At 54.5% G+C, this 26,550-nt stretch overlaps 7 protein-coding genes across 7 annotated transcripts; 4 read left to right on the forward strand and 3 right to left on the reverse strand.

The window, feature by feature from the left end:
* Positions 1-12: 12 nt before the first annotated feature.
* On the reverse strand, positions 13-1,975 carry LRP88_09846 (inositol-pentakisphosphate 2-kinase-domain-containing protein; the record flags this gene model as incomplete). Its single annotated transcript, XM_083246322.1, has 4 exons — positions 13-67; positions 482-1,313; positions 1,367-1,639; positions 1,690-1,975. The coding sequence occupies 4 exons, from the start codon at positions 1,973-1,975 to the stop codon at positions 13-15; spliced, it is 1,446 nt and encodes a 481-aa protein (XP_083097435.1).
* Positions 1,976-6,959: 4,984 nt separating this feature from the next.
* Positions 6,960-9,023, forward strand: LRP88_09847 (ERMES complex subunit MDM34; the record flags this gene model as incomplete). The annotated part of the gene is made up of 2 exons (XM_083246323.1): positions 6,960-7,226; positions 7,668-9,023. The coding sequence occupies 2 exons, from the start codon at positions 6,960-6,962 to the stop codon at positions 9,021-9,023; spliced, it is 1,623 nt and encodes a 540-aa protein (XP_083097436.1).
* Positions 9,024-10,182: 1,159 nt separating this feature from the next.
* Positions 10,183-11,045, reverse strand: LRP88_09848 (YEATS domain-containing protein YAF9; the record flags this gene model as incomplete). Its single annotated transcript, XM_083246324.1, has 2 exons — positions 10,183-10,751; positions 10,808-11,045. 2 exons carry the CDS (start codon positions 11,043-11,045, stop codon positions 10,183-10,185), a joined length of 807 nt encoding a protein of 268 aa, XP_083097437.1.
* A 446-nt stretch (positions 11,046-11,491) lies between these two features.
* Positions 11,492-12,416, forward strand: LRP88_09849 (ubiquinone biosynthesis protein COQ11; the record flags this gene model as incomplete). Its single annotated transcript, XM_083246325.1, has 2 exons — positions 11,492-11,595; positions 11,651-12,416. The coding sequence occupies 2 exons, from the start codon at positions 11,492-11,494 to the stop codon at positions 12,414-12,416; spliced, it is 870 nt and encodes a 289-aa protein (XP_083097438.1).
* A 92-nt stretch (positions 12,417-12,508) lies between these two features.
* Positions 12,509-13,441, reverse strand: LRP88_09850 (SYF2 splicing factor-domain-containing protein; the record flags this gene model as incomplete). The annotated part of the gene is made up of 1 exon (XM_083246326.1): positions 12,509-13,441. The coding sequence occupies one exon, from the start codon at positions 13,439-13,441 to the stop codon at positions 12,509-12,511; it is 933 nt and encodes a 310-aa protein (XP_083097439.1).
* A 789-nt stretch (positions 13,442-14,230) lies between these two features.
* LRP88_09851 (uncharacterized protein) lies at positions 14,231-15,946 on the forward strand (the record flags this gene model as incomplete). The annotated part of the gene is made up of 1 exon (XM_083246327.1): positions 14,231-15,946. One exon carries the CDS (start codon positions 14,231-14,233, stop codon positions 15,944-15,946), a length of 1,716 nt encoding a protein of 571 aa, XP_083097440.1.
* Positions 15,947-17,064: 1,118 nt separating this feature from the next.
* Positions 17,065-19,193, forward strand: LRP88_09852 (Kelch repeat-containing protein; the record flags this gene model as incomplete). Its single annotated transcript, XM_083246328.1, has 3 exons — positions 17,065-17,290; positions 17,374-18,055; positions 18,107-19,193. The coding sequence occupies 3 exons, from the start codon at positions 17,065-17,067 to the stop codon at positions 19,191-19,193; spliced, it is 1,995 nt and encodes a 664-aa protein (XP_083097441.1).
* Between the last annotated feature and the right edge of the window lie 7,357 nt (positions 19,194-26,550).

The following is a 26,550-nucleotide window of genomic DNA, read 5'->3' on the forward strand; positions in this document are numbered from 1 at the left end:
CAAGACAGATAGTCATGATGAATAAACGATAGATATTGTATTGAGCATTGAACCTAGGCCAGGTACGCTCTGGTATTGGATGCAGCCAACCGACCAACCAACCACCCACCCACCCAACCGCGTATCATATATCAACCCGGGTAAAATGCTACCGTAAACCCCAACGCCCGCCTCTTTGATGATGCTGCCTCCCAATAATGCCGATGCCGATGCCGCCCCGTGATGATGCTTCCTGATGATGCCTCCGAACCGTTACCCACGCCATGTAAAGACCGCCGTCGCTATGATGCAACCCAAAACAAAAGGAGGTAAAAATAGAAAGAGAAAAAAGGCCTCGCCTTGCGCCTCGCCTCGGTCCGTGGAGCCCTGGCCTGACGTCTCACGTGGTGGCCGCCTAGGGGTTTCTCGACAACCACTTTCGGAGATTCCTGCAGCGTGTTAGCAGGGGTCCTGCTCACAAATTGTGACGTGTAAGACTCACGGAGGCTCCTTTCGGAATGGACACACTGCCGTCTTGGGTTTGTCCTTCCTGTACGGCTCCAGCAGCGCCTTGAGCTTGGTCGGGTTGGACGTCATCCAATAAAGATCGGCACGCGAGGCCAGTTTCTCGACGGGAAAGTGCATCCCCTTGCTGGTATGGGTATGCGCATCCTTGGCCTTGATGCCGATGGTGTTGACAGAGTCGAGATCCCGGCGGGTCCACTCCAGGAGGCACCTGGTAGGTGGATGGTAGTATCTGTCGTTACACAAGATCCAGTCGGCTGTGTAGCAGGCCGAGTCGATGAGATCATGCTCGGCTGAGGTCCACCGTCTGAACTTCATGTCGGTATCCTTGAGATCAAAGTCGCCAAGCCGGACTCGAAGCCTCTGTTCGGGGGCGACACCAGGACCAAGATTCATCTGCACAAAGCAAGTGCAGTCTCGAACTGTCATGGCCAGGCTAAACATAGGGTCGTCCTTTTTCGCATTCAAAGGTCCGTCCGAGTCGGCAAAGTTCTGAAGCCACCTCAGGTCGCGGAGTACTTGGTGGTCAGCAGTCTTAGCCAAGAGTTCCCGTACGATTGGGTTGTCAGCCATGGAAGCCAGCTTCGGGGCGAATCGAAAGGGTGAGCTGATGGCGTCAGGGGCGTCGGGGTTTGCGAGTGTGAGAGGACAAGGCTTTCGCTCTGGGATGTGTCTTGAAGGGTTTGGGTCTCGGAGGAAGTTGAAGAGTTCCATGGCACATTGCCGACATCGTATGGCATTTCGAGGGGCGCTTGGTGATTGGTTGAGCCACTTGGGCTTGAACTCGACAAGAATGCTATTCTTGGGATCTGTATGCGGGTCAGAATGAGCCACAGGTATGCCCATGAGTCGAGCAACTTACCGGCCACCCTCATATCTTCAACCAAAAGACCCCAGTTAGACTCGGAGAGGAAGGACCCCCTGAACTTCTCTTTGCGTTCATGGTCTATTGAAAGAAGAAAGGCGTTGAGCTTGGGAATAATGTTCGAGTTGCGGAGAACAACGAGCTGTTGTTGAATGGCGTGAGTCTTAAGAAAGGGTGTGATTTGTTTTGCGTAAAACTCCTGCTGCTTGAGGTAGTTGAATCTGGCAGGCTGACCATTAGTTGGGGCCTTGGCAACACGAAGGAGCCAGCCTAGACACGAGTTAGTCTGGAGTGACTGAGCGGAGATGCGGAGGTTGTACCTTTAAATTCGTGGGCCCAGGAGAATCCTTCGGGGATGTCCAGCTCAAAGACAACGTTGGCGGCACCCTCGCCAACAAGCCTCAATGGCCGAGTCCCTGGGGGAAGCCTTTTGAGAGTTTCTCGAGACCATGATAGAGGTACAGCACTGCCGTGGATCATTATGGCCATTTCAGCCACGTCCTGAGCAGTTGGCCATAGTTGGTCATCCTCGGAAGAAGAGAAACAGAGATCGGGATCAGTATCGGTCGGTGTGAGCTGTCCATCGGACAGAGAGGGAGTCGACATGGTGATTGGAGACCAGGGTTCTGCAGGTGGCCTGCAAGGCACATTCAAGCCACCTATGTCGCGCGTTTTTGGTGGGGGAGAGGGGAGGGTTGAGGTGTATATGGAGATGAGGTGGGAGGAGAAGTGATGAGTCGACTTGTCAACCAAGAAGGTGGATGTAAAGGATGAGTAAGGAGGAGAGGGACAGTAAGGGGAAGAGCGATGATATGTAAGAGCAAGGCTAATAAAGTAAACCCGAGCTGCTGAGGTGGTGGAATAAAGCCGGGTTCACGGCCTGCGCTCGCTGCACCAACGTTTACTTGCTTCTGAGGCCGGGTCACGCTCTAGAACTGCATTCGAATCTGCGTCTTTGTCTGGTTCCGCCCTTTGTGTCTGCGGTTCTGGACCTCGAGTAGCCTGTCTTTGTATGCGATGTGACGTTATTTTCGGCAGTAGTCGCGGCTGTCGTCCGGGGATGGTTGAGAGATCAGAGTTGGTGAGAACGGAGGTGAAGAAGCTGTTGATGGGAGTTGAATGTGTAAAATAGGCGTTCCGGCGGTGACCCTAACTTGGGGAATCCCGCTCCGCCACTCTGACTTTAAGGCTGTAGAGCTGTCTCTGTCGCCTCGCGATTTAAGGCGGACAAGGCAACCGGAGGCAGTCAAGCAGAGCGATAGAGGACACGATGCGTGTATGCGTTGCGATGCCCCGCGCTACACTGACTGCAATGGATGGCAACGCAGTCCAGGCCACAACCATGTACGTGTGCTGTATGTCTAACTCTGAGGTCTCTGCTGACGACGGCAAGACAGACGTTGTTAGGTGCGGTTGAACAAGATCTCGGAGTAAGGGGTCGATGTCGTGAGACTCGCAACAGGCCATGTCTTGTTCCTAGCAGGACGACATCATCGTCATGATGGCTCTGGCTGCGTGGCAGGGGGTGGAGGATGAGAACGAGGTGTACAATGAATTCAGGTCGAATGAAACTGGAGCGGCAAGGCCATATGATATGACAAACTCGTCTTCCTGTCCTGGTGCCCCCTATTGCTTCGGTTTGCTTTTAGGGGAGAACCGCCGTTGGCATGGTCTCCGTTGGCAGACGCCTCCACCGCAGCAACACCATTTACAGTACAGAGCAAGCAAGTGGATATGCAGACTGACGACCGGCGACAAATCGACACACGAGGATGAGGAGCAGAAACAGAGCACAGCAACCCCGCGAGCGAGGCACAGGGTCTTTTGGTCGCCAGCGGCGGCGCGGAGTGGGTGCCAGCGAGCCCAAAAGTCCACCTTCCACAGGCCATAGCCTTCGTGTCGCCCGCCGTCGCGCCAGAAAAGTCGACGATTCGATCTGGGATGGTGACGCACAGGTTTTTAGGGCCCCTCCACCATGGGGCCGGACCCGGACTAGGGCGAGCGCCAATGCCAGTCATCGCCTCTGGCAGCAAGCATGGCGAGCAAGCAGACGATGTCTCTGGCCAACCAGGACCCAGGGTTCCAGGGTTCCAGGACCAGCAAGCCATCGATCCAAGCTTGGGGGACGCGAGTGGATGGCCCAGCGTGGGAGTCTCACGGTCTTCTTTCGTCCTGCGCGCCGCCTGCATCTGCACCTGATGCGACCGACTGAGGGGCGCTGGACGTTGGTGTCACTGCTGTGGCGCCGCCTGGTCCCATTGACTTGGGCTGCGACAATTAAGAGCCGAGGCATTCGTGGGGTTGATACTGGCCCAAGTGCCGTGAGTGAGGCCTGCTATGATGCATCAGCGAGCCCAGCAGAATCCATCACATCACACACAGACGGCTGGGGTCCGTCCGACAGAGACCAAGGCCTTGGAAACCGGTTGAGCAGGGAACACCCGCCCAGATTGCCGTCCGGTTTAGTCAATGTGTGGGATCGTGCTTCTCTGACAGCTTCCCTGGTCCCATCCGTACGAGGCCACGATGTGCCATTTGGGCCTTGTGCACAAGGGCGTTCCTTGGTGGCGATCCCCTGGCTGGCTCTCAGCCCTTGCACCCTGGCGCCTCTGACAGACACCCTGGAACCCTGGAACCCTTGATTGTCTGGACGCACGGAGCACAAAGAAGACAAAAATGACAACAGCAGCACCGACCCGGACGGGTACCGACAACGCAGAACCGTAGCTGGCGAGCCTCAGCGTCAATGTCAGCGGTGCGTGGCAGAGACAAAAGCTGCTGAGCCGCCGCCACGGATGACTCAAACCGTCGTGTCCGGGCCTCTGCTGTTCCCAACTGGCTGGTGCCCCGGTTCCGACTTTGGGGCTCAAGCGGGCACGAGGTTCACTACTTTTGTCGGTCTCGGCCATGACCGGAGGGGATGATGTCACGCAAGCTGGCGGTGATTGATGCGCCGCCGTGATGAGGCACCGGCTTGGCCTCAAACGCCCAGCTGTCAGTGGTTTGAGGTGCGCGGCTCGGCGGTGATCATGGGATTTTGGGCATCCCTATGACAGAGTGACTGATCCATTGCGATGTCGCTCCTCCAATGTCTCGGTCGCGTAGAGTGCGGTGCCCGCCTGGCCGTGTTGGCTCCTGGGCCTCCCGCTTGGGATCATCGACGTGGAGTTGCTAGCGCATGCCCTAACAGACGTTAGGCACACTTGCCCACTCTCCTAGACTTACACGTGGAGTCTCAACTCGCTCACAGAACTGATTCTATCCAGACGACTGGAAATACATGCGTAGCGCACTGTGATGGTGCAGCTGTAGCATGCGCAGTAAACGCACGCACTCGCTCCCGTGACTTGACCCAGCGAGGCATTTGTTGTAGCACAAAGGCAGCGCCCGCGGCGTGATAATTTTGCATTCGAGTGATTCGATGTGTAACACGCTTTATTTGGTCGAGCAGACCCAGACACAACGGATTCGGAGATTATTCAAAGGCTGGGGTAGCACAAAGGCCTCTGCTGGTGAGACCGAAGATGCCGTCACATAGCTGGTCGTGCCGATTTCTCTTTTTAGATGCCCATGTCGAAAAGAACGAATGTGAAGCCCAGTCGACTCGTCAGGTGATAGGGTTAGTGTTTCACCAGAATCGGGTGCCTTACAGGTTCAAAAACGTAGCACCGCTCCGACCGTTAGTGGAGGCGTAGTGATGGTGGGCGAGATGGAGGAGAGGGCAAGCGGAGGTTCTCCGTGGGGTAAAGGAGGAGGCAGAAGGTGCTTATCGCTGCCCTCAATGGCACATGACCAAATCACGCATTGACGAGGTTTTACATTACGACTCAGCAAGATCCAATGCGTTCTACTCGAATGCAGTTCAAACTGCTTTGCCGCTCCTGGTTCCGTTCATGCCCGGCGCGAACACCTGCTCCCGCTCCCGGTCATCCTTATCCAAGGCTAGTCGTTGGTGGAAGTGCTTGCAGAGGTGACCAGAGGCTGGTGTCCCGACTAGAGGGATGGATCGGAGGACTCCGGAGAGAGCCGCTGGCCCGTGTTTTGGCGAAAATCATACCTTGGCCAGATGGTTTTGGCGATGCCTTACCAGAAAAAGAAACTCTTGATCTTTAGGGGTCTTCGCGTAAGCAAACTCTTTCGCTTCCCCAGAAAGTCTGGATGAAGATCGAACCACCTGATGCATTCGTCGACCCACGAGACGGCTTCACAAGAGGTGCAAGGCGCCATCATCTGATTGTGACGCCGTACCTCGAGGGAAGGATGCATCGGCAGTGGAGAGAAGCGAAATTTCAATGCTGCACGTTCGCATGAGAAGGACGGGGGGCGAGTGAGTTCGGGAGCGGCAGGAATTATACAAAGTAAACGATTGTTCTCGACTTGATGCCTTGGACAAAGCCCAATTGATGCGCCTCCGTACCACACACTACGTCTGCGCACAGCACGATTGCGCCCGCCTCTTCTTTTTCTCCTCACTTCAATAAGAGACGCGCCAACTCACTGACAACGACGGGGTCACGCGACTAGTCCCCGGCCCGGCTGAAGTTACTGACGAAATCCTGTGGGCCTCCAGCCCAGCCCAGCCCAGTTCCTCGGCCACCGTTCCGGCTACAGCACGGCAGCGCGCCTTCTCGGGTTCTCGCGAAGCGCCCGAGTCCATCGGCGAACCTTGCGTTGCGCTGCACACATTGCTTTGCTGCGCTGCACATCTAGGGCTACCTTGCCTCGACTGCCGCTCACTGCATTAACAATTCAAATTGAAACGCCTCTCATTGCTTGGATCCGACGAACTGCTCTGCCTCAGTCTGCTTGGACCAACTCTTTCTCCCGCAAATTCAGATATCTTGAACTCCGTCGCCAACTCCGTTCGGCCGCTAAACTCCGAGAAACAAACAACCAGACCCTGCCATTCCGCCGGCTCCAACGGACCAACCAAATCCCTCACAAACCCAAAAATCCAAGTTTGGAACCCTACAGCTGCAATCCAGGGGCTCGAGCCTCCAAGACCGCCTCTTTTCAGCGGCCCTCTGACGGTTTCGCTAAGACACCTCAAACCCATACCCACTAATATTACCTCCAGCGCTGGTGGTATTGGCCGTGTCAAGCCCTGAGTGAAAAAAAATTGTTGCAGTGCAGGTGCGGTGCTGTCCCGAGCTCCCCACTTCGGCCTCGGCTCCCCCAATCATCCTTGAGGTTCTAGCCCCGGGAGATCCTGTAGCGTCATCTCCACGATCCAAACCATCCATTCATCCATCCTGATTTATTTTCTCTCCTCTTTATACCTATCGCCGCCGTCCTCTAGCCACCCACCTTCATTGTCGAGCTCACCGCCGACTCCTCTTGTCTCACCTTTCTCTTTTCCCTTTCCTTCACCGCCCGCCGACTTCGTTTCGAAATCCCCCAGCCGACGACGTGCCGAACCTTCCCCTCGCTTGTTCGCGATCGATTTGTTTTTTTGCCCCTCGACGAGCTCCATCTAGCACGCGCGCCCTTGTCAGTGCTTTCGCCCGCTTCGCGATTTCGTCACAGCTGCCGACTCGACGGCACCTCTTTGCTCTATCCATGGTTGTGAGAAGGTGAAAGCCATTTCAACATGGCCTTCAACTTCAACTGGTCGCCGTTGACGGCTGACGCCGACTTCTACCGTCGCGCGCGCGACCTTTTGACCAAGGCGCTGAACAAGAGCCCCAAACCACCCATCATTGTCGATGATATCCTCGTCAGCGAGTTCAACCTCGGCACCGTGCCCCCCGACCTCGAGATCCTAGAAATTGGCGACTTGGCAGAGGATAGGTTCCGGGGCATCTTCAAGATGACCTATTCTGGTGATTCTTTCTTGACGCTCAAGACAAGAGTTCAAGTATGTCCCTCTTTGTTCCGTTATATCCGACATCGTCAACGCCTCACTCTGCGACGACAACTGGGAAGCCTCAGCGTCGCGCACAACATACAACACTCGAAATACCCAAAGCACAACTGCAGGAACATCTGCGGGATCGCTGCTCGCGTCCTGCATCCCTTCTCACCATTTTCTGGTGGTGGACGTGTCGGGTCGCCCAACATCACGAACCCCTCAGTTCGGCCAAGCCTCTGTTGCACCAGCACAAGCCCACCATCTCCCCTCATTCCTCGACTTTCCTCTCCCAGCACATTGCATAGCTCGAATGCCACCTCATTTTGATTGCGATATGTGCATTGGGCTCATTCAATGCGTTGTCACATGCGGGCGTGTTAGCGCCTGGTAGCTTCGATTTCGTTCATGCAAACGCTCTTAGGACTCGCACTAACTCGGCAACTCTAGGCCAATCCGTTAAACACGTACCTATACTCGAAGCCGACTTTCACCTCCCCTCAGCCCTTGGCCGCCGCGTCAGGCCTAACCATTCCACTCTCGATCACCTTGTCTGAAATCAAGCTTTCGGCGTTCATCATCCTCGTCTTTTCAAAGCAAAAGGGTCTGACCCTTGTCTTCCGCAATGACCCACTCGAATCCCTCAAAGTTTCGTCGACCTTCGACTCGATACAGTTCGTTCGCGATTATCTACAAAGGACCATCGAACAGCAATTACGAAATCTCATGATGGACGAGTTACCCGCGATTATTCACAGATTGTCCCTTCAACTATGGTGTCCCGATCAAGCCAACAAGGGAACAGAAACCCCCAAGGAGACGGAAGACGAAGCAGGTGTCGACCCTCTGGCAAGTCCCCCACTGGACCCAGTCGATGCCAACGGCAATCTCCTCGACCCCAACGCCATCTCGGAGCTTACGCTAAATGGAAGCGGCGAGGTCAAATCCTTATTCTCGCAGAAGAACCTGCTGCGTCTTGCTGCCTTGACAGACTCCCACCGCACCCTGTCTCTCTTCACTCCGGGCATTCGCGATGTGGTCTTCCGTGCTTGGACAGGACACGAGAATCGTTCTGAGGCACCGACGCCATCAATCGCAACACCTTCTCTCACCAAGACCTACTCGTTCCCTGCCGGCACCTCTACGACATACACCTTCTCCGACACCGGAAGCACTGCGCACGGTCATCTCCCAGCTCGACCCTCACTCGTCAATTTGAACTCAGCTACAACTGGCCTGTCACTTGGACCTGGCAGCCGATCACGGGCAGGTCGCAAGAAGAAGACAAGAGTGGTCAATTTGAGGCGAACGAAGTCAGAGGCTGTTACCCCAGAGACTATTAGCGAGGCCTCAGAGACCGAATCACTCAACATTCCATTGTCTGAGCCTGCCCTTGACGACTCTGTTCCTGAAGAGACAGACGCTTCTGTCATTGCCGAAGCGCCCACTCCGGCCAAGGTTCGATTCAGAAGCGTGCAGGAGACGGGCCTTCCTCCTCTGATGGCAGAATTCCAAAAATCACAACAGATGGAACCCCTTTTGGTTTCTGCCCAAGCTCCTGAACCTCAGAACTTGGCCCCCGCAGCTGCCACTACAGGCATCAAGGCAGGAAAAGACAAGGCCTTTATCTTGGAAAATCAAAGCACCAGTTCAGAGAATTCGTCTGTCATTCTCGAACAAGCTTGGATCATGAAGATGGCTGGCGAAATTGCCAAGCGCGTCTACGACGAGAAAAATCGACAACGCGGAACCTGGGAGGAGCGCGAAGATATGCCACCCCCAGCATACGAAGCCGCCACTCGATAAAAATTGCGGACCACGAGCATCAGTATATACCGCTCTCCATTCTTTAGATCTTTTTCTTTACTTTTCATTCTTTTTCGCAGGCGCTGGTGTTTGGAGGGTTTCAGGCTTTGGACACGACCTGACCCAGCTTTTTCTTTTGGTACATGCAACGGGCGTTGGAAGAGGCGGCTTGCCCAATGATAAAAAAGGTGGGCCGGATCACGAGTTATGACCGGCCAGGTTGGGGCGTGGATACTGTCTTTATTTCCTTGTCGTCTATTCTACATGTGTGAGCCGATAACATCACACTATCAGAGTTCTAGGGGTCGCGCAGGGTGCGACTGGATAGGGTTACCTTTGTGTTTTTGGGTTGGTCGCGGGTCCCAGGAGGATGGTTTGCACACATGGCTTGGTACAAGGTGTTTGATGAACGGTTACGGAGTAGGACTGGTGAGATTGGCTGGGACTGGGAATGGCCGAGATATCAACAGGCACAAAACCCATGGTATGGGATAAAAGGGTTAACCGGAAGGGCGGGTTGGGTAGCACCAACAAAGTTTGTGCTGCTGCAGAGACAACTCCAATTCACATGATTCAAAGATCTTTGGGCTACCTTACTATGCTGCTTCTTGTGACGTTACTCCAGATTCATCACCGTCCCATACGATGACTCAATGTCAAGTTTTGTCTTGTGGCACAGCGGTTTAAGGAAACAGATGCAACAAACTCTCTTCTCTTCTAAGCGCCCAGTGTATCCTAAGTGTACCGCTTTCGGGAGCATACTTCCTGATTCAACCCTTGACTTGGCAACATGTCGCTTCTGACAACTTCCTCTCATGACCTCCACGGTCAACCCCTGGCGTCCATTGTGGACCGGAGCTTGATGAGTTGGCACATCTCATGCCGACTTCGCAAGACGACGTCCAATCGAACGCCAAAACCTCGGAATGACGCTGTCAGTTGACTCATTGTGTGAAGTGGAATCTTGACACCGGATGTTGCCCCCTTTAATTCCGAGTTCCCACAACGCGGTCGGGTATTATATTGGCGCCTGAACAGCAATCCATGATGCGTGCTGTCGGGTTCAAGGTGTGATCTACCAGTGGCGGTTTTTGATCTTTCTGACCTTTGGCACCTTCTTCGTGGGCTCTTCTGCTTTCTTTTCCGTTTCCGAGCTCGTCTAAGACTTGTTCGCGGCAGCAGCAGCCTGGTTCTCCGCCTTGAGCTTAGCCAGCATCTCCTCCTTGCTCTTGAGCTCGGCCAGGATCTTCTTAGCCATTTCTTCAGCCTGGGCCTGGGCCTCTGCTATTTTTCGGATCTCGGCTGCCTCCGTCTCGAGACTGAAGGGCTGTCCTGGCCTGTTATGCGCCGGTATCATCGCTGAGCGCTCCCATACCTCGTTGCTATCGGTGGGAGGCGGTGGCGGTAGGCGCGTCTTACCCTTCCCTTTGCCGCCGCTCGGCTTCCACCCCTTGGGCACGGCGCCTTGTGTAAGGATGTTATAGAATGTCTCGTAGGGTTCGTTGAAAAGCTGCTCTTCGTAGCTCCATGCTCGGATTTCGCCGTTTGACGCGACCATGGCCTGCTTCTCGTCCTCGTTCCGCCCATAGGGATGCAGGCGGAGATAGTGGTACAGCGTCTGGGGTTTCTCGCCCGAGTCGTTAACGTAGTAGAGCTTGAGAGTGATGTCGAATTCTCCCCACCCCGTCTCGTTGACGACAAATGGCTTTCCAGGCTCTCCTTCAACCACTATTTCGCCGTTAGTCTCGTCGCGCGCATGGAAGAGTAGTGGATCGAGGTCGTACTTCGCACATAGTTAGGGATCGACTCGTGGAGCTTGAATTGCACGCGGCGTAGCCAGTATGTAATGTCTGTATCGTCGAGGCCCTTCACAAAGACCTGCCAGGAGTGTGTGTGGATGTCGGGGATGCCTGCTGGTCGCGGGTTGGTATCTGAGAAGGGCTTGGCGGTGCTTCCCACGATGAAGGGACGTCGGACCTGCGTCAGCTTTACGCGCTTTCCTAGCTGATTTTGGGGCGCCATAGTGTAGTAATTATTTCCTCAGAAGAGGTATGCGCCCGCGCGATTAAAAATGGATGATACTGGGAGATGGCGGGGTGATGGAGAGATGAAGTGTAGAAGAAAGAATTGGCGACGGCCGTCAGCCTTGCGACTGATTGTTGGGTTGCGCCACAGTTGTCTCAGCCAATGATCGCTTAGTACAGATGCAAGCCACGAAGACTTCGCAGCCTCGAGGGCCCGATGATGATTTCATTGATTTCTCTCTCCCATCGGGAAGTGCTCAATATTTACTGGGACACGGCCGTAGGGCTCAATTGGCACGCCACACCTTTGGCAATTTTGTCTCAGTTGCTCTTCATATTCCTCCAGCAGCTGGTCCAGTTTTCCTCTTACTTAAAAGCTCTCTGAAGCTCAACTTAGCTCCGGGTGAACCCTGACATCACACCACTTTCAACACCAACACCAACATGTCTGCGACAAAGAAGCTTGTCGTCTGCGGAGGAACCGGGTTTCTGGGCTCTCGAATCTGCAAATATGCTGTGGCAAGAGGCTGGGATGTGACTTCCATCAGGTAATGCCTCTCGCAAGTTCACCACCACACATCACAAGCTCATCTCTCATCTAAGCCGTTCCGGAGACCCCCGATGGGACACTATCACCTCGTCCCCTTCTCCCCCTCCGTGGGCACACAAGGTCAGCTGGGAGCGCGGTGACATCCTCCGTCCGGCTACGTACGCTCCTCTGCTCAACGGCGCCGACTATGTCGTCCACAGTATGGGCATCCTCCTCGAAGCCGACTACAAGGGCGCCATCTCGGGCAAGGAGTCGCCCATCAGTGGTCTCCGGAAAGCCTTTGCGCCTGTCCGCGACCGTGGTGTCGATCCCCTACAGCGAGGACAAGGCGAGGATATCAAGCCTCCCAACCCCAAGGACCAGTTCTCGTATGAGATCATGAACCGTGACAGCGCCGTCACTCTAGCGAAGCATGCCGCCGCTGTGAATGTGAGCTCCCTCTGCTACATCTCTGCTGCTGGAGGAGCGCCTGTCCTTCCTCAACGCTACATCTCGACCAAGCGAGAGGCCGAAGTCACCATTGCCACCAAGTTCCCTCAGCTCAGAGGCATCTTTATCCGACCGTCCTTCATGTTTGATAGCTCGCGCCCCGTCACGATGCCACTGGCTGCCATGGTCGGCCTGGGCACTGCCTTCAACGATCTTACCGGCAACTACTTCAAGACCTTTATGGGTGCAGCTGGCGTCAAGCCGATGAAGGTTGAGACTGTCGCCGAGGCTGTGGTTGAGGCTCTGGGTGACGAGAGCGTCAAGGGCGCGCTTGAAGTGCCCGAGATTGAGGAACTTGCCAGCAAGGCATGGAGAAAAACAATGCTGTAGTGGCCGTGGTTATGATGATGTATTAAAAGCACAACGCTAGACTGTATAATACCCCGGAGGACTAAAAAGCGCCATCTATGGACCATCTCCCTCTAAATCATTGTACCTCGTTCAAAGCTGTCCCTGATCTCGGCAGTGTATTTGTTATAGAACCGAGACAGTTTCTGGTTGAACTGCTTGTTCTTTTCGTTGATGTACGTGACATCTCCTTCGTCGCCATTCTGTGCCATCCTCTCCTTTCTCTTCTTCAGTCGCTGCTCTTCGGCTCTCTGCAGATCCGCCACGAGACGATCCACCGCCGCCTTGTCCGGCTTATTTTGAGAAAACGTTGTAGAATCTGCGGTCGAGTAGAAGGATCCGTCCTTGTCAACAGCGATAAGCTCGCCGTCCTCGGTTTCGACAATGTCCAGGCCGCCCGATGCTGCTGCCCTCTCGATGAGGGCCTGCTTATCCTTTTCGTACTTTTCCATATCGGCGTTGATATTTCTAAGCTGTCGCTTGTATATCTTGTTGGCCTCCTGCGTCTGGTCCGCAAAGGAGTTGTTGTCGCGATGAGCCGCCTTCTTCTTGAGTCGCTTGTCCCACTTCTCGCTCTCGTCGATCGTCCAGTCCCATGCTCTTTTGCGCTCGAAATCCTCGCCAGCTTCCTCCACGTCTGCCTTGAGCAGCTTGTGCGACGCGATGGCGTGTTTCCGGTGCAGCGCAGTGAGCTGCGCGGGATCGGTAGCTAGCCGTTGAGACTCGAGGGTGGCCTCCTTCAAGTTCGTTTCCGCTGAAGTCTTTGCTCGCGCCTGAAGCGCCTTGAAGCGGGCCATTCGATCCTTGGCTTTCGAAGCAGGGTTGGCATCGGGAGCTGGCGCGTCATCCTTCTTCTCGGTGGATGATTTGGTGGCGGTTGTGTCGTCGGGTTTGGAGAAGTCGTCGGTCTCACCTCCCTTGGCCGGGGTTCCTTCAATAGTCCCCGGTTCTTCTGCAGAGGGCGACTCGACCGCCTCTGTTCTTCGTTTCTTTGCTGGAGGTGCCATATTGTCGGTTTGATGTGATGAAGTAAATGATGCGGTTGCTCCGTGGAGTGTTGTGAATTCAGGTTGTTGGAAACAAAACCTAGTCCTAGATGGGCAGATAGTGGGGCAATGGATGCAAGGCAGGAAATGGGAACTCGGAGGTCTGAGTTTCAGAGGGGATAGAAAGACTGGGCTGAGGGTCTTGAAGATCCAAGTTATCATTCATATGCCAGTGATTCAATATTCTTTATGAAGGTTCATTCACCTTGACGTGAGATCAAGAGTCATAGTCAACACACCAGCCAAACGGAAAAGTGTAATTGCGGCGCCGATAGCTGTGGCTCAGTCGCACAGCCACAGATCTGCTGCTGGTCATTTCAATTGCCGTAGCGGCCTCCACTTCCCCAGGTTTTAGGGGGTTGCGGGGCGGGGAATTGGACCGTTGGGGCAGCACCTGCCTGAAAGAACGCCTGTAAACTTCAACCAAAACAGCCTGTACAAGGCAATTGGAGGGGGCTTCACGGCTGACGACGGCGGGGATTTGTCAAGGAAGGGGCGTCAAAGCCATCCTCGGATGTCGCGTGTCTGCGGGGAGAGCAGGAATGAATGCGCGGCAAGGTCTTGCCTTCTCCCACTTTCCAATTTCAACTGCTCCTTGCTTCATTCAAGTTCCCAACATGATATCACAACTTTTTTAAGTCGCGTGTCGTCTCAAGCATCTTCTCCGTCTGCAATTGTCTTCTCTGACGCTTTTTACCTCTCACGTCTACTGCAACGTGTCCAACCTTTCGTCTCCCTTTTGTCGCCAACATGATGCGCACGGCAGCTGCCCGAAGACCACAGGTCGCAAAACCAACGCTAAACGCTGGAGCGCAACAAATCCGCCAAAAGACATTCATCAAAAGAGAGGACAAGAGCGGAGAAATCTACTATGCCGTCAACAGATGGGGCAGGGCAAAACCCAAGAAGCCGCCGAATCGGGAACTCTTTCAGATCAACAATCTCCTCCTCGACCTCGACGATATGGACAGTAGGCATGTGCGGACGTGTACCGAGGACGATGAGGCTCAGATGCTCAAACACTGGTCTGTGGATCCCAAGCGCCAGGCATTGAGAAGTCGGCTCGAGGAGCTGCTGAGCGAGGTCGATTGGTCCCGGCGCAAGGTCTTCGAGATATCGATGGAGCCAACCAGTTCCTGGCGACCCGGGAGCCATGACATTCTCTCCGCAGCCCTCAACGGAGCCCCATCTAGCTCATCACCAGGCCCACCAGTCGACTCCTCCAACGGCCAACAAGGGTTCGCTAACGTTCTGGGAACCGAGACACCGAGTCAGCGCCAGCAATCCAACACTCTCCACACCATCTGCTCGAAAAATGGGATTCCGGGACACGCCAAACAGGACGACGAGCTATTGCTTCACTGGTTCCAGCTACGCAATCAATTAGCGCAGTCCGAGCAGCAAACCAACAAACCGCCGTCTCCCAGCCAGCTCGCATCAGTCCTAAGAGAACAGGACACGGTTATTGGCATTCGCAGGCTTGTTTCGCAATGTCTGTCTTCAGGCCTGGACGCCACGTCTTTTCACCAAACGCTCCACAACGGTCGAGGGCGACCACCTTCCAGCCTCTCTAGCGAGGTTCGGGATGCATGCGCGAATATTCTGAACGGCTGCCAGGAGAAAAGCGCAACTTGTCACGACCTCTTGGCTTTCCTTGGCAACCTTAGCCAGAGACTATCGTCTAGTGGCGTCCATATTGGCGAGCCGTTGTGTGGACTTGGGCTGAGGCTTTCAGCCCAGATGGGCAAGCCCGCGGCCACCATGGAATACCTCGATATTGCCTTTAGAGATGGACACTTTGGGGATGAGGCTTTGTGTGACGTCCTCGATACTTTGGAGACGTACTCGCACCATCTCAGAGTCAATTCAGAGTCAAGATTCCTCGACATGAGCGACAGACAGACCCTCCTGAGTCTGTTGACGGGTATCCGCAACGATACCCATGCTGCAGAAAGCCACACTGCACACGGATCAATTCGATCTGTTGCCATTCATTTCCTCCGGGAGCGGCGCGACGATGGTGCTACACTGCTGGCCCTGGAAATCTATCGGGCTTACATAGTCCTTCTAGGTCGCCTAGGCGCGGTAGCATCGCTCTGGCAAGAATGGCGACTATCGGGGGCCGAGCTCGAAGGTTTGATCCGAAACGGTAACCTACTGATGCCCAAGGGCCAAACAGAGGAGATTGTCGTGGAATCTTTCAGAAATGCAATTGGGGCATCACTTTCAGTTGTGGCTCTTCGTGATGATGCAGCTTCGACGGACCTCGACTTGGCGGGTTGTGCCACGCGGGACCTGGAAGCCATTGAAGAGCAGAACCAGGATGCTTGGCTCGGGTACCAGCAGGAGGCGCACCCTATGCGAGGACTGCTGGACGGCGATATCCGTGCGGCGCTGGGTCTCCCACTTGATGGGTGGATGGAAGGGTTGCGGCGTCTAGCTGAAGGAACTGATCCCCGAGGCTGAGTCGATGGATGGATGGATGGATGGATGAGAGGTGAGCTGTGCACGACCAGACCAGGGGCAGTAGGACCCAATTGTGAGAGATATGATGCAGGTTTGCAAAATCGGTCAGCCATGGGGTTTTGCGACATGCAGCATCATCATTATCATGTCAGACAAACGCGGTCGTTCAGAAAGGGGTTCATCCCGCGCAGGCCGGGAGAGACACAGACAACTGCAACGGCCTCGAGACATGAACCTTGTTAGAGTTTCCTAATTTCCGTCTCCTGATTTCCCGAAGAACTGGTTACGTATACATTGGGACTGGGGGCAGAGCCCAAGCCCAACAGGAAGTGGGTGTCACCCCATTCAGCCCTGTGAGCGACTCTGAGCTAGGACGGCGTCGAGCTTGGTCGACCCTACGAGCTGAAAGGGACGCCCGCAACGCGGATTGGCAGGTCTTCATCTGCTGGCCTGCCTAGCTGCGTCCAGCTCCCAGCCCTGTGCGAATCAAGATGGCCAAGGAGTGGACTAGCAGCCAAGCCTGTCGCACACGCAGTGCTAGACATGGCATCTCGTCTCACCACACCCGCGGCCTCGTACTGTACTGTAGCAGGAACACGGGAGCCGCTGGGCGCTGAGCCGCTGGCTGTGTGGGCGAAGTGAAGTGAATTGAGTGGATGGCAAGGCGCATGCATGCAGCCATCCCCTCGCCGTCCGATTTTCCAAGGCAGTGCCTTGTTGCTGAGTTGTTCGTCTCATGGCGCTCTCACACACAGCACAGTGGACCTCCAATCCGAGGCGTCGGGCAACGGGAGTCTGGCGCGAGTCTGGACCACACACATGGACAGCCCCGGATGCCGCCTCCGCCACTCTCATCTGCCGTTGCGCTCCCTCCTGGCAGCTGGGGCTCCCCTGCCCATGATCACCGTGCGTCCGTCGTCTGGCTTGCTTGTTGCTTATGCTTACGAGCCTGTTTCACTGTCAACTTTTTCCTTTCTTCGTCACCACCCACGGAACATTGAAGATTTCGAGTATCTCGGCCGTCTGGAATTACATCGCCTTCCTCAGGTACCCGGAGCGACTGGTGATCGACGCGTATCCTCGGAGAGCATGTATGCTACGTCGCGGTAAAAACCATGATGTGGATCTCACTGTCTCCGACCGGCCGACTACACGAGCGATTGGTGGTGCTGGGGCTGGCACTCCTTGCTTTCCACGTCAATGTCGCGGTTCAACAACGGGATCCGATAAACAACTTTTGTCGACGATGGGGTCACCAGAGCGCTGTAGTCGACAACAAGCTATACATTGGAGGAGGTTTGGTCACATATGATGGTGGTTCTGGAACACCAGAGAATTTCTCCAGTATGTCGATCCGCTTGTCTTGGCAATCTTGGATCTCGGCCAAGATGCTTCTTTGGGAAGAAGCTATTAACGCGATAACCCAGACCCCTACTTTATCTATCATGACCTGAGCGCTGTCGCTAGCTCGGGCATGCCTCAACCGTATGCCAATCTCAGCAAGAACTCGACAATTCCTGACGTCAGTGGTGGCATCTTCTGGCCTGATGATGTTAACAAGTATATCTATCTCTTTGGCGGCGAGTTCTATGACGAGACACCATGGGATTTCGATCTCTACCAATACGATATCATCAACAATCTGTGGCAGAATCTCGGGTCCCCTAGGGACAACGACATCGTCGGACTGAGCTACGGAGCTGGCGTCTCCATCCCAAGTCGAGGCGAGGCCTACTACTACGGAGGATGGATGAACAATGCGACTGTCCCGGATTGGGGAGATGCACCCGAAGTGCCGACGTCCTACCTCCTCCGATATGAGATGGACTCTGAGAGGTGGACGAACAGTACTGGACCCGACGATATAGGCCGAGCAGAGGGCGTGATGGTTTACGTCCCGGTCGGAGACGGCGGCATGCTCGTCTACTTTGGTGGAATCCGGACGACTGGAAACGACAGTTGGGAAGCACAACCGATGGAAGAGATCATGCTATACGACGTCTTGAGCGGAAAGTTTTATGCCCAAAACGCGACTGGCAATGTTCCCGAAGTGCGACGACGATTCTGCGCAGGCGTTACATGGGTGGAAGACCAATCCTCATACAACATGTAAGTACCCTCCTGTTGGGATCAACTGATCTGGAGGCTGATGGTTTTCAGCTACCTCTATGGAGGCGCCGGTGAGGAAGAGGGCAGCATCGGCTTTGACGATATCTACATCTTGACGCTGCCGACCTTTGAGTGGATCAGGATGTATCCCACCGATACTAACAAGACCGGAAGCTTCCCCCATCACAGCTTTACCTGCAACGTCGTCAACGAGGCTCAGATGTTTGTCCACGGTGGCTTCTTCCCGCTCAACGACGTGTGCGATGTCCCGGATCAATGGGGCCTGCACCTCATGGACCTGGGCAGACAGAACGAGAACAAGGCCCCTTGGGCGCTCTACGAACCCGACAAGACAAAATATGTTGTCCCGACAGATGTCATCAAGGTCGTGGGAGGGAACAAGGATGGCGGAGCAACCAAGACGAAGCCGGCAGGTGGCTTTGACCATGATGACCTCAACGCCCTCATGACGAGAAAGGCATCAGTCGCCTCGCGAACCCCATCACGAGAGATACCGGGTGAGGGTGGTAACGGTGGATCGAGTGATAAGCTCTCAACTGGGGCTATTGTTGGTATTGCCGTCGGCGGAGCAGTTGCTGTTATTGCTGCTCTCGTCGGCGTCTTCTGCCTCGTTCGACGACATCGACGACGAAACACCCGCACCGGGTCTCAACAGGCCATGTCACAGCCATATGATTATCACCATCCCGCCCATCCTTCGGTCAGCTCCAACCAGTACTCGCCGGGCCCATGGAGCCCGCAGTCGTCTACCTTTAACCCTGCGAGCCCACCTCCTTTCCAGTCTAGACCACAGACAGTCCAGCCTCACCAAGGACCGCCAGTGGAACTGCCCTCGGAAAACCTCGACAACACAGGTCACATATCTCCGCATGGAAGCAATGAACCCAAGTTCGATGCCCATGGCAACGTCTGGATCCCGCAGGTGAGCATGATGCAAGTCCCGGACCAAGGCCATTCTCCTGGAAGTCCGCACTACGATAGCACGATAAGATCTAACACAACCAACAAGACTGAGCCTGGATACTTTCCAACTGGCACACCACATGAACTGGCGACCGACAGACGGACACCACAGGTCCCGGGAGAACCGGTCCATCAGACATACTACCACCCATAACAGGGGGTATCGGATAATGAGAGACGTGGAATTTTCTTTGCGTACACTACCGAGCTTGACGCTCAAACCCTTCATTATAGCGACTCGGTGAAGGAATGAAGGAAAAGGAATTATGGAGTACTTGGAGTCGGAACGACAACGACTTGGCAGCGAACGGACTTTGTCGGGATACCATTTTTTTCCCGTGGCTCATGCTCTCCTTTTTAGAGCCAGGGGTTTAGCATACATGTGTAATATCAATGCCGCTGATGTAGTGGCTCTTTTGGATAGCTTCAGTGTGTCAGTGAGATGGCAGACACCATCGTAATGCCGAAACTCGAGCTGAAACTACCATCTTGTCGAGTTCCCATTTCCGTGTAAACCGTGCATATGAATGGAATCCATGGATTCTCGCGAAACGGAACTGGTCTTTTGTAACTCGGCATACGTTACGCTCGCTGTTTGCTCGTATGGTGGTCGTGCCATGTCACTAGTGTGCTATCGTCAGGTAAACAATGCGAGTAAGCTGACTATCTCGCGAAGGCCTCTTACCTTGAGGTCTACGAGTACGAATTTTATGTCGATACTGATCCTAGTGCTGCGCTCGGCAATGAGTGGCAATCGTATGAGCAACCATTCTCGGTCTGAAAGACCACCACTCATTGATCCTCACTCAAGCACGACAGTGCAGCGTGGTTAAGTCTGACAGTCGTTCAGGAGCCAGTCATCCGAGTGAACTCCATTGTACCTCTGAGAAGGGTAGTACGCATTTGACACACCGGCTTAGCAGGCATTTATGCAAATGAATGCCTCTCTAGCTGATAACTCAGCATGGGGATGAATTTTATACAGGAGATAACATTACTGAGGTTCACTCACAATAGCAAGGTATACTTGGCAATAAAGCCGGTGTCCAAGGATGCCGAATAGATCCATTTCCGTTCCATTGGGATGTCCCCTGACCTCCCAATCTCGACTTCCAGGCATCAAGTTGACACCGCTCAAGTCCTAGAGGAGGGTAGCTGCCGTGTCAGAACATCCAGAAGGCGGGCTAGAACGTGTCACCATGATTCTCCATGAGCTATGGTCTCGTGCCTAATCGTTTGTGTGACCATAAGCATGAGTGGTTATCTTCCGCTCCCAACTCATCCAGTCTAATAGAGACCAGCAGCAGGATAGAGTGTTCAACGCAATGATTCTAGCACGGCCCGTGTCATATTTTCTAGCACATAGCGAAGATCAAAGGAGGCATGGTCCGGTTCGAGATATTCCCATCAATCATTCACCGCCTGCAAGTCTTGTTGTCATTTCTCACTGTTGAGGTGACACAGGTCCCGGAGGTCCGAGGAGATGTAGGGTATGAGTTGCATGAACTGCAGGAACAATTGCGAAATACGAGCGAAAAAGGTAGAACATCAACTTTTGAGTTGGGGTGACATTGCCGCCAGGCACTGCAGGCGTAGAGGATAGGGTGGTGCCCTTGTCGAAAGGTTGCGTCGTTGTTGAGTTATTGACACCATTGCTTGACTTTATGACGAGGCGAGAACATCTTTCAGCTGCAAAGTTTTGAGTCAATTTTCATGTCATCACCCCATAGAAGCCTAGAATTGCTACGAGTTTTATGTTGGCGTCAATCTGAGCATCGAACCCTGTAGTCGACTACTAGTGTCGACTCGCCATAGCACATTCAACTGACGCGATGCGGCTCCACGCCTAGGACATAGACGTCAACAGAGCCGCCGGGGATGATGCCATCGTCTCTGGGTCTTGGCTGTGGGGATTGGCCGTGTCTGAGGGGATTCGTGGCTCTGGGGTAAGGCCGCGGTATCCGCAAGGCTGCGTCTCAAGGTGAGTGAATGCAGGCAGCGAATGGTGTGACGAGGCAGAGTGACCAGAGACGTCAGCGTGGGGAGTTGATGATGGGGTTGACTAGCTGAGGATCTAGACAACTGCCGAGTTTAACGCTCACGATGACGACTCGCCAAAGAGACGGATTCAACGATGAACATGTCGATCTGGGTTCGGTCTCGGGAATCTTCGGCGATAGGATAGGATAGTCGAACGCGCGGCGGTTTAGTTAAGCAACGACCGATGGATGGATCGACTGGTTTACCCCATTGAGTTCGGCCGTGGCGCGTGCTCTTGCTTTTTGGTCCCTTGATCGCCGAGCGTGGAGTCAAGATGGGGGCGGCAAGATATCAGTTGATGTGGTGTGGAGGGGGAAAGCAGATCAGCCAGATAATCAAATCACCGGGCAGGCAATAAGCACAGACGAGGCATGCTGGAGACTGAATCGAGAGGGAAGATAAGCGATCACGAGGTTGTTTACCCGGAGGGGAGAGCTCCAGCTAGAGATTGAACCGGGCATTAATATGGACATTGGCATGGACGGGGGGGTCTGGATAAGATATTGGATGGCCTCGGTCGCGATAAGCTGAGCTGAGCTCAGCCGTAGAAGCGCAGTATCGAAACGGGAGGTTTGATGCATCTGACACGACACGACATCTGCAGCATCTGCCGTTCGCTCAGGGCAGGCAAAACGGTGCAACCCCTCTTCTTCCTCTAGTCTAGAACAACACACGCGACGGGTCAGGTGGTTTCTCTCAGGCACATCTCTCTCGACGACGCCAGAGGGAGGGCATGGCGAGATGTGGCGAGAGGGCATCTCAGGGTAGCTGTAACTGTGTAGGCAGGGGAGAAAGAAGGGTAGCATCGAGTGGGGAGAGGGCGTTGAGGTGATGCACGACATGCGTGTGTGAAGTGGGCGGACGGAAGATGGATCAAACAGATGTTGCTTCTTTTGATGTCTAATCCATATATTGACGCCGCTGGAGGCAAGGGGTTGAATGCCGAAAGCACGCATCAGGCGAGTCAACTCCACTACCAGCGGACATTGACTGACTGACTGACTATACTCGTATCAATAAACGACATCACATCATTTACTGTGCGAGAATAGGTCAGGTCCTGCGGCTGTCGGTTGGTGAGGTGTCGTGAAATTCCGGCGCGTAGAGCGCATTTGAGGCCTTATCTTGGCCTCATGCTGGTTGCCAGCCAGATATTGACGATAATCGTCCAGACCCTATCCGTAGCTTAGCCTACCTAGACCCTACGGAGTACATGCCTGCCCGACCTCTCGGCAGCAGGGAACAGGCCCAGACTCACAGCCCTTGCCTGAGATGGCAGTCTTGGTCCGTTAGCTGGCGAAACCATCGTCACTGGGCGCGGTGTTGAAGATTGGCCCTGGATCGTCACTGGAGGGCTTTTACACCGAAGATATCCGAGTCAGTCAGACGAGGGCCATCCCTTCGATGGTGAAATAAGCGAACCCGACCAAGCGTGCGAGAACGATTGGCCCGTGAGCACAGATGATGTGACTGAAGCCATGACCACGAGCTCTAGGATCATGGATCTAGAGGACTAGGCCCAGGGAAAACCCCTGGATTCAAGCTACTTTCGGAACCGTTATGAAATTTTCTGTTTTCTTTTCTTCTTTGTCGACAAGAGAGGCTCCGCAACCCGAGTTCGTGGGCTGTTGCTGAGCCGCAAGTGGAGGCCTTCCAACATGAAGCGAGAACCCCGACGGGTCCCTACATGAGCCGGGCGGGGGACGGGGAATTGGCAGATTGAAAAGAGTTCAAGGGAGGACGAATTAGAAGCTAGAGTCAATGACATTTAGGTAGCTCCCGGACCTTGATGGAGGGTCGTCCTCAACCCTCATGGACAGACACACGGACAAGGCTCAAACCGCCAGGTTTGAGACGGCGTCAAAAGCGAGAGAGAAACAAACCCTGCACATTGGAAGGGACATTTCTGGGCGCATTATCGTCGCAGTGTTTCAGACACATCACAAACTGGACGGAAGCCCGCCTTTTGATAGTCATGACAGTTGCAGTCGTCCTTTCTTTTCTCCTCTCATCAGGCCATTCCTGTCATCTGCCCCAGATTTGGACGCGAGCCAGCCGAATCAGACTGGACGGACGGAAATAACTGCTCGAAACGCAACCCAGGGGAGCTGGAGCTGATGGAACCCCAGACACAAAGCAAAGAGGAGGTGTGGGTGCAGGCATTGGCATTGGGATGGGAACCCCCACGCTGGCTCCCACGCGCCCGCGACCCTGATGCCCTCTATCCTCTATCCTCTCATGGATGATTGTCGTCAGGGTGCAGCGCAGCTCATGGGATTTCACAAGCGGGGGAACGAATCAGACATGCCCGTTGGACCGAGGATAAAAAAGGGACCAGAACAACAAACACAAGCGAGTCGTCGGTGGCACTTGACTCAACTGAATCGTTGGCTTCACTTCCCTGAAGTCCAAGTCGCATCGTCGTCGGCCCGGCGTTCGATGGCGTCGCGAGCTTGGCTTTTCTGGGGCCGAAAGCTGTTGGCGCTTTCAATGGACGGATCCAATGTTTCCCTTTCCCTTCCCTTCCCTTCCCCGCTTCCAGTGTCAACTTGGCTCCATCGCCGGGGAGGTTTGCTTGGACCGGCCCCGCAAGCCAATTCAACCGTTGTCATGCCCATGCCATGTCGGCAATGTTCAACGGAGTCAGGGGGAAGAACTCCTACAAGGTTTCCACCGCATCCGATGGAGGATTGAGATACGACCAGAGATAGAGAACCCTTGCTCCAGAGGGAAGAGAGAAAAGGAACCGAACCCCACCTCGGTTCTTGTCCTGGACGGAGTGATACCGTAACTACAAAGTAGCGGAGTAGTTGTCATGAGAAGGACAATGGGCTTGGAGAGGGGGCACCCCATATGTGCGGTGATGTAATGTCCGGAGTCAGTCAATCCAGTCGGCAGTCGCTCGCTGCGGCCGTGACCGGACACGAGGTGCGTCGACCGTCCGGAGGTACGCACGTCGTCCGCGTAGCTAGGTACATTACTGTAGGCATGTTGGTGGGAATTTGTTGATGGTGGAGATTTGGTGATGGAGGCTTGAAATCTGTGGGTTTGGCTGGATATTGCATCCATTGTCTGTCCAGGAAAACTCATGCACTGGAGCACGGGCTCATCCACATGGGCTCAAGGATTGATGGATCTTGGGAGCAACCTCGTACGCAATCTACATATCATGTATCCCCATCTTGTCCTATCCTTCACCTCCATTCATTCCAAGCAATCCACATGGATCATCGTCAACAAAGCGGAAAAAATCCCCGCCCCATCCGTCCCTCCCATGTGGTGCCCATGCGGCTACGGGTGAATCAGTTGCCCACGGGGCTGGTTTGATAGGCCCCGTACGACCTCTCCTTTGTTCCCTTTCCTTTCTTCTTCTTCGGACTTTTTCTTGCCCCTTCGCGTGCACCACCAACTGGATATCAAGGTCTGTGTCTGCAAACAATGATGCACATCATAGTAACACGCTTGTCAACCACACCCTTTTTTTTCCCGAGTTAGCGGCCTTTGCTTCCCGCACATACACACACAGACACACACACACAGGAACAAGATTGTGACGGCCCGCAGACGAAGCTTTCGGGAGAAACATTGGAACAGAACTGGAACCCGGTTGAGAAAGAGACGGTGTGCAAAGATCAATCCATTGAAACGATGGCACCCCTGGTTGCCAGAAACTGAGTTTTGTTGCGTAATGGCGTCGCAAAGACGCAAGAGTAAGCCAGCAACACGCACCGCAAGACGGCGAAACGTGCTCGGCGGGGTGGATGAGACGACCACCGCTGGTTGGCAGTTGGCAGGAGGTACCTACCTACCCAGGTACATGTAGACTTCCATTCCAGGACCGCTAAAAACTCCAGGGCAGGTGCTTCTCAGTGACTTCCATACAGCGGCCCCTCCTTCCTTCTTCCCTGTGCCTGACGGCGGCGGCCAGCAAGCAGCAGCAAGCAGCAGCAGGTCCCCAGGCAGGCGCGCCCCGGTGGAGAAAGCAGGCGCCCCCAGTGCCCAGTGCCTCCTCAGGTGGGCCACGGGCGGCAGATGGAGGGGCCCCTACCTTGATTGCTAGTCGCTGGAGCTAGGTACTCTGTAGGCAGGCGCGATGGTGGCTGCTCCTGCATCGTCACCAAAGAGGCATTGCGACAGAGCACCGCGTCCCATCGTCACCTGCCCACCTTACAACACCTACCCCATGGCATGAATGATGACGGACCAAACCACCACTATCAAATCAACCAAGACTTTTGGCGGGCGACCCTTGAGGCCATCTCTTCCCGGTCTTGGGAGCTCCATCCTCGGGGCGAACCCACACACAGGTTTCCCATCCATCCATCACACCTGGACCCTTGGAGATCATCAACAGAGATGCACACCCCCTCCTACAATGTGTTGAACCTCCAATCCACGCCCCGATGGCCGGTGGATGCGTCCCTGACATTCGTCCGTTCCGTGATCCATCCATATCCTCTAGCTCCGATCGGGATGAGCGGAGAGGAACATGCACGAGCTGCTGCTCGCTGGCTGCGGTCGCTGCTGATACGCGGCTGCACGGCGCAGCTAGATTCCAAGGGATCATGCTCTTGCTCTCCTCGGAGCTTGCGCAAGTCACGGTGCGGTACGGTGCGTACGGTGCGTACGGTGCTCATTCGCCGACATGATGATGACGAGATACGTCTCTTCGATTCCCCTCCAAACACCATCGTGTCCGAGCGACGCTATCATGTGCCGTAGCTGCGCTAGGGACGCCAGGTATCCCAAAGGTCCCCTTGTTGCTCAAGTTCGCATCGACGTGTACCTGGTTCGCACGTCTGATAATGCAACCCTGGTGCCGCACGCGTATCAGGATGGATCGCTATCTATCACGGTTGCGAGAAGATACAAAAGAGAACCCCATTCCCCAGACCCCGTCCAGGTTCAAGGTGGTTGGTCTGTGGTCAAGCTACCTACTCCATCCTCACCTTTTCAACCTAGATATCATCCGTCCTCTTCCCACTCACTCTTGAGCTGAGTACTGTTGCTATTGCATCGTTTCGAAAGAACCAGTTACCATTCATTATATACAAGCTCCAGCCTGTCCGCACACTGCTGCTGCCTTCTCTCACTCGTTGATGGCTCAGAAATCAGCCTGTTGATAGCGTGACGACGTCTGCGGACATCGTATCAGTCAGCTTGAGACACCCTCATCCTCACAATCGACGCCCTTGACATACGCACGCGTCTACCGACACACTGGCCAGCCGCTCACGCTCAAGCACCAAGGCCTCACGTTTCCGTTTCTGCATCCCAACTGACACATCCTCTCCACACCACGCCACTGTAGAGCAACGAATCCCCAGCGGGATCCCAATCCACCAAAAAAAGGGTCACAAGAAGTCTCCGACTTTTCGACAAGCCCATAATTGCAGGTTTCCCGCCTGTTGTTCGGACCAGTCCCTGCCGCGACCCTGCAAGTCCCCTTGTCAGAGGACTAGCAACCAACT

The sequence above is a fragment of the Fusarium phalaenopsidis genome (assembly GCF_050370095.1).
Source record: "Fusarium phalaenopsidis strain FUZ10S chromosome Unknown contig_32304, whole genome shotgun sequence".
In the NCBI taxonomy this organism is placed as follows: Eukaryota; Fungi; Ascomycota; class Sordariomycetes; order Hypocreales; family Nectriaceae; genus Fusarium; species Fusarium phalaenopsidis.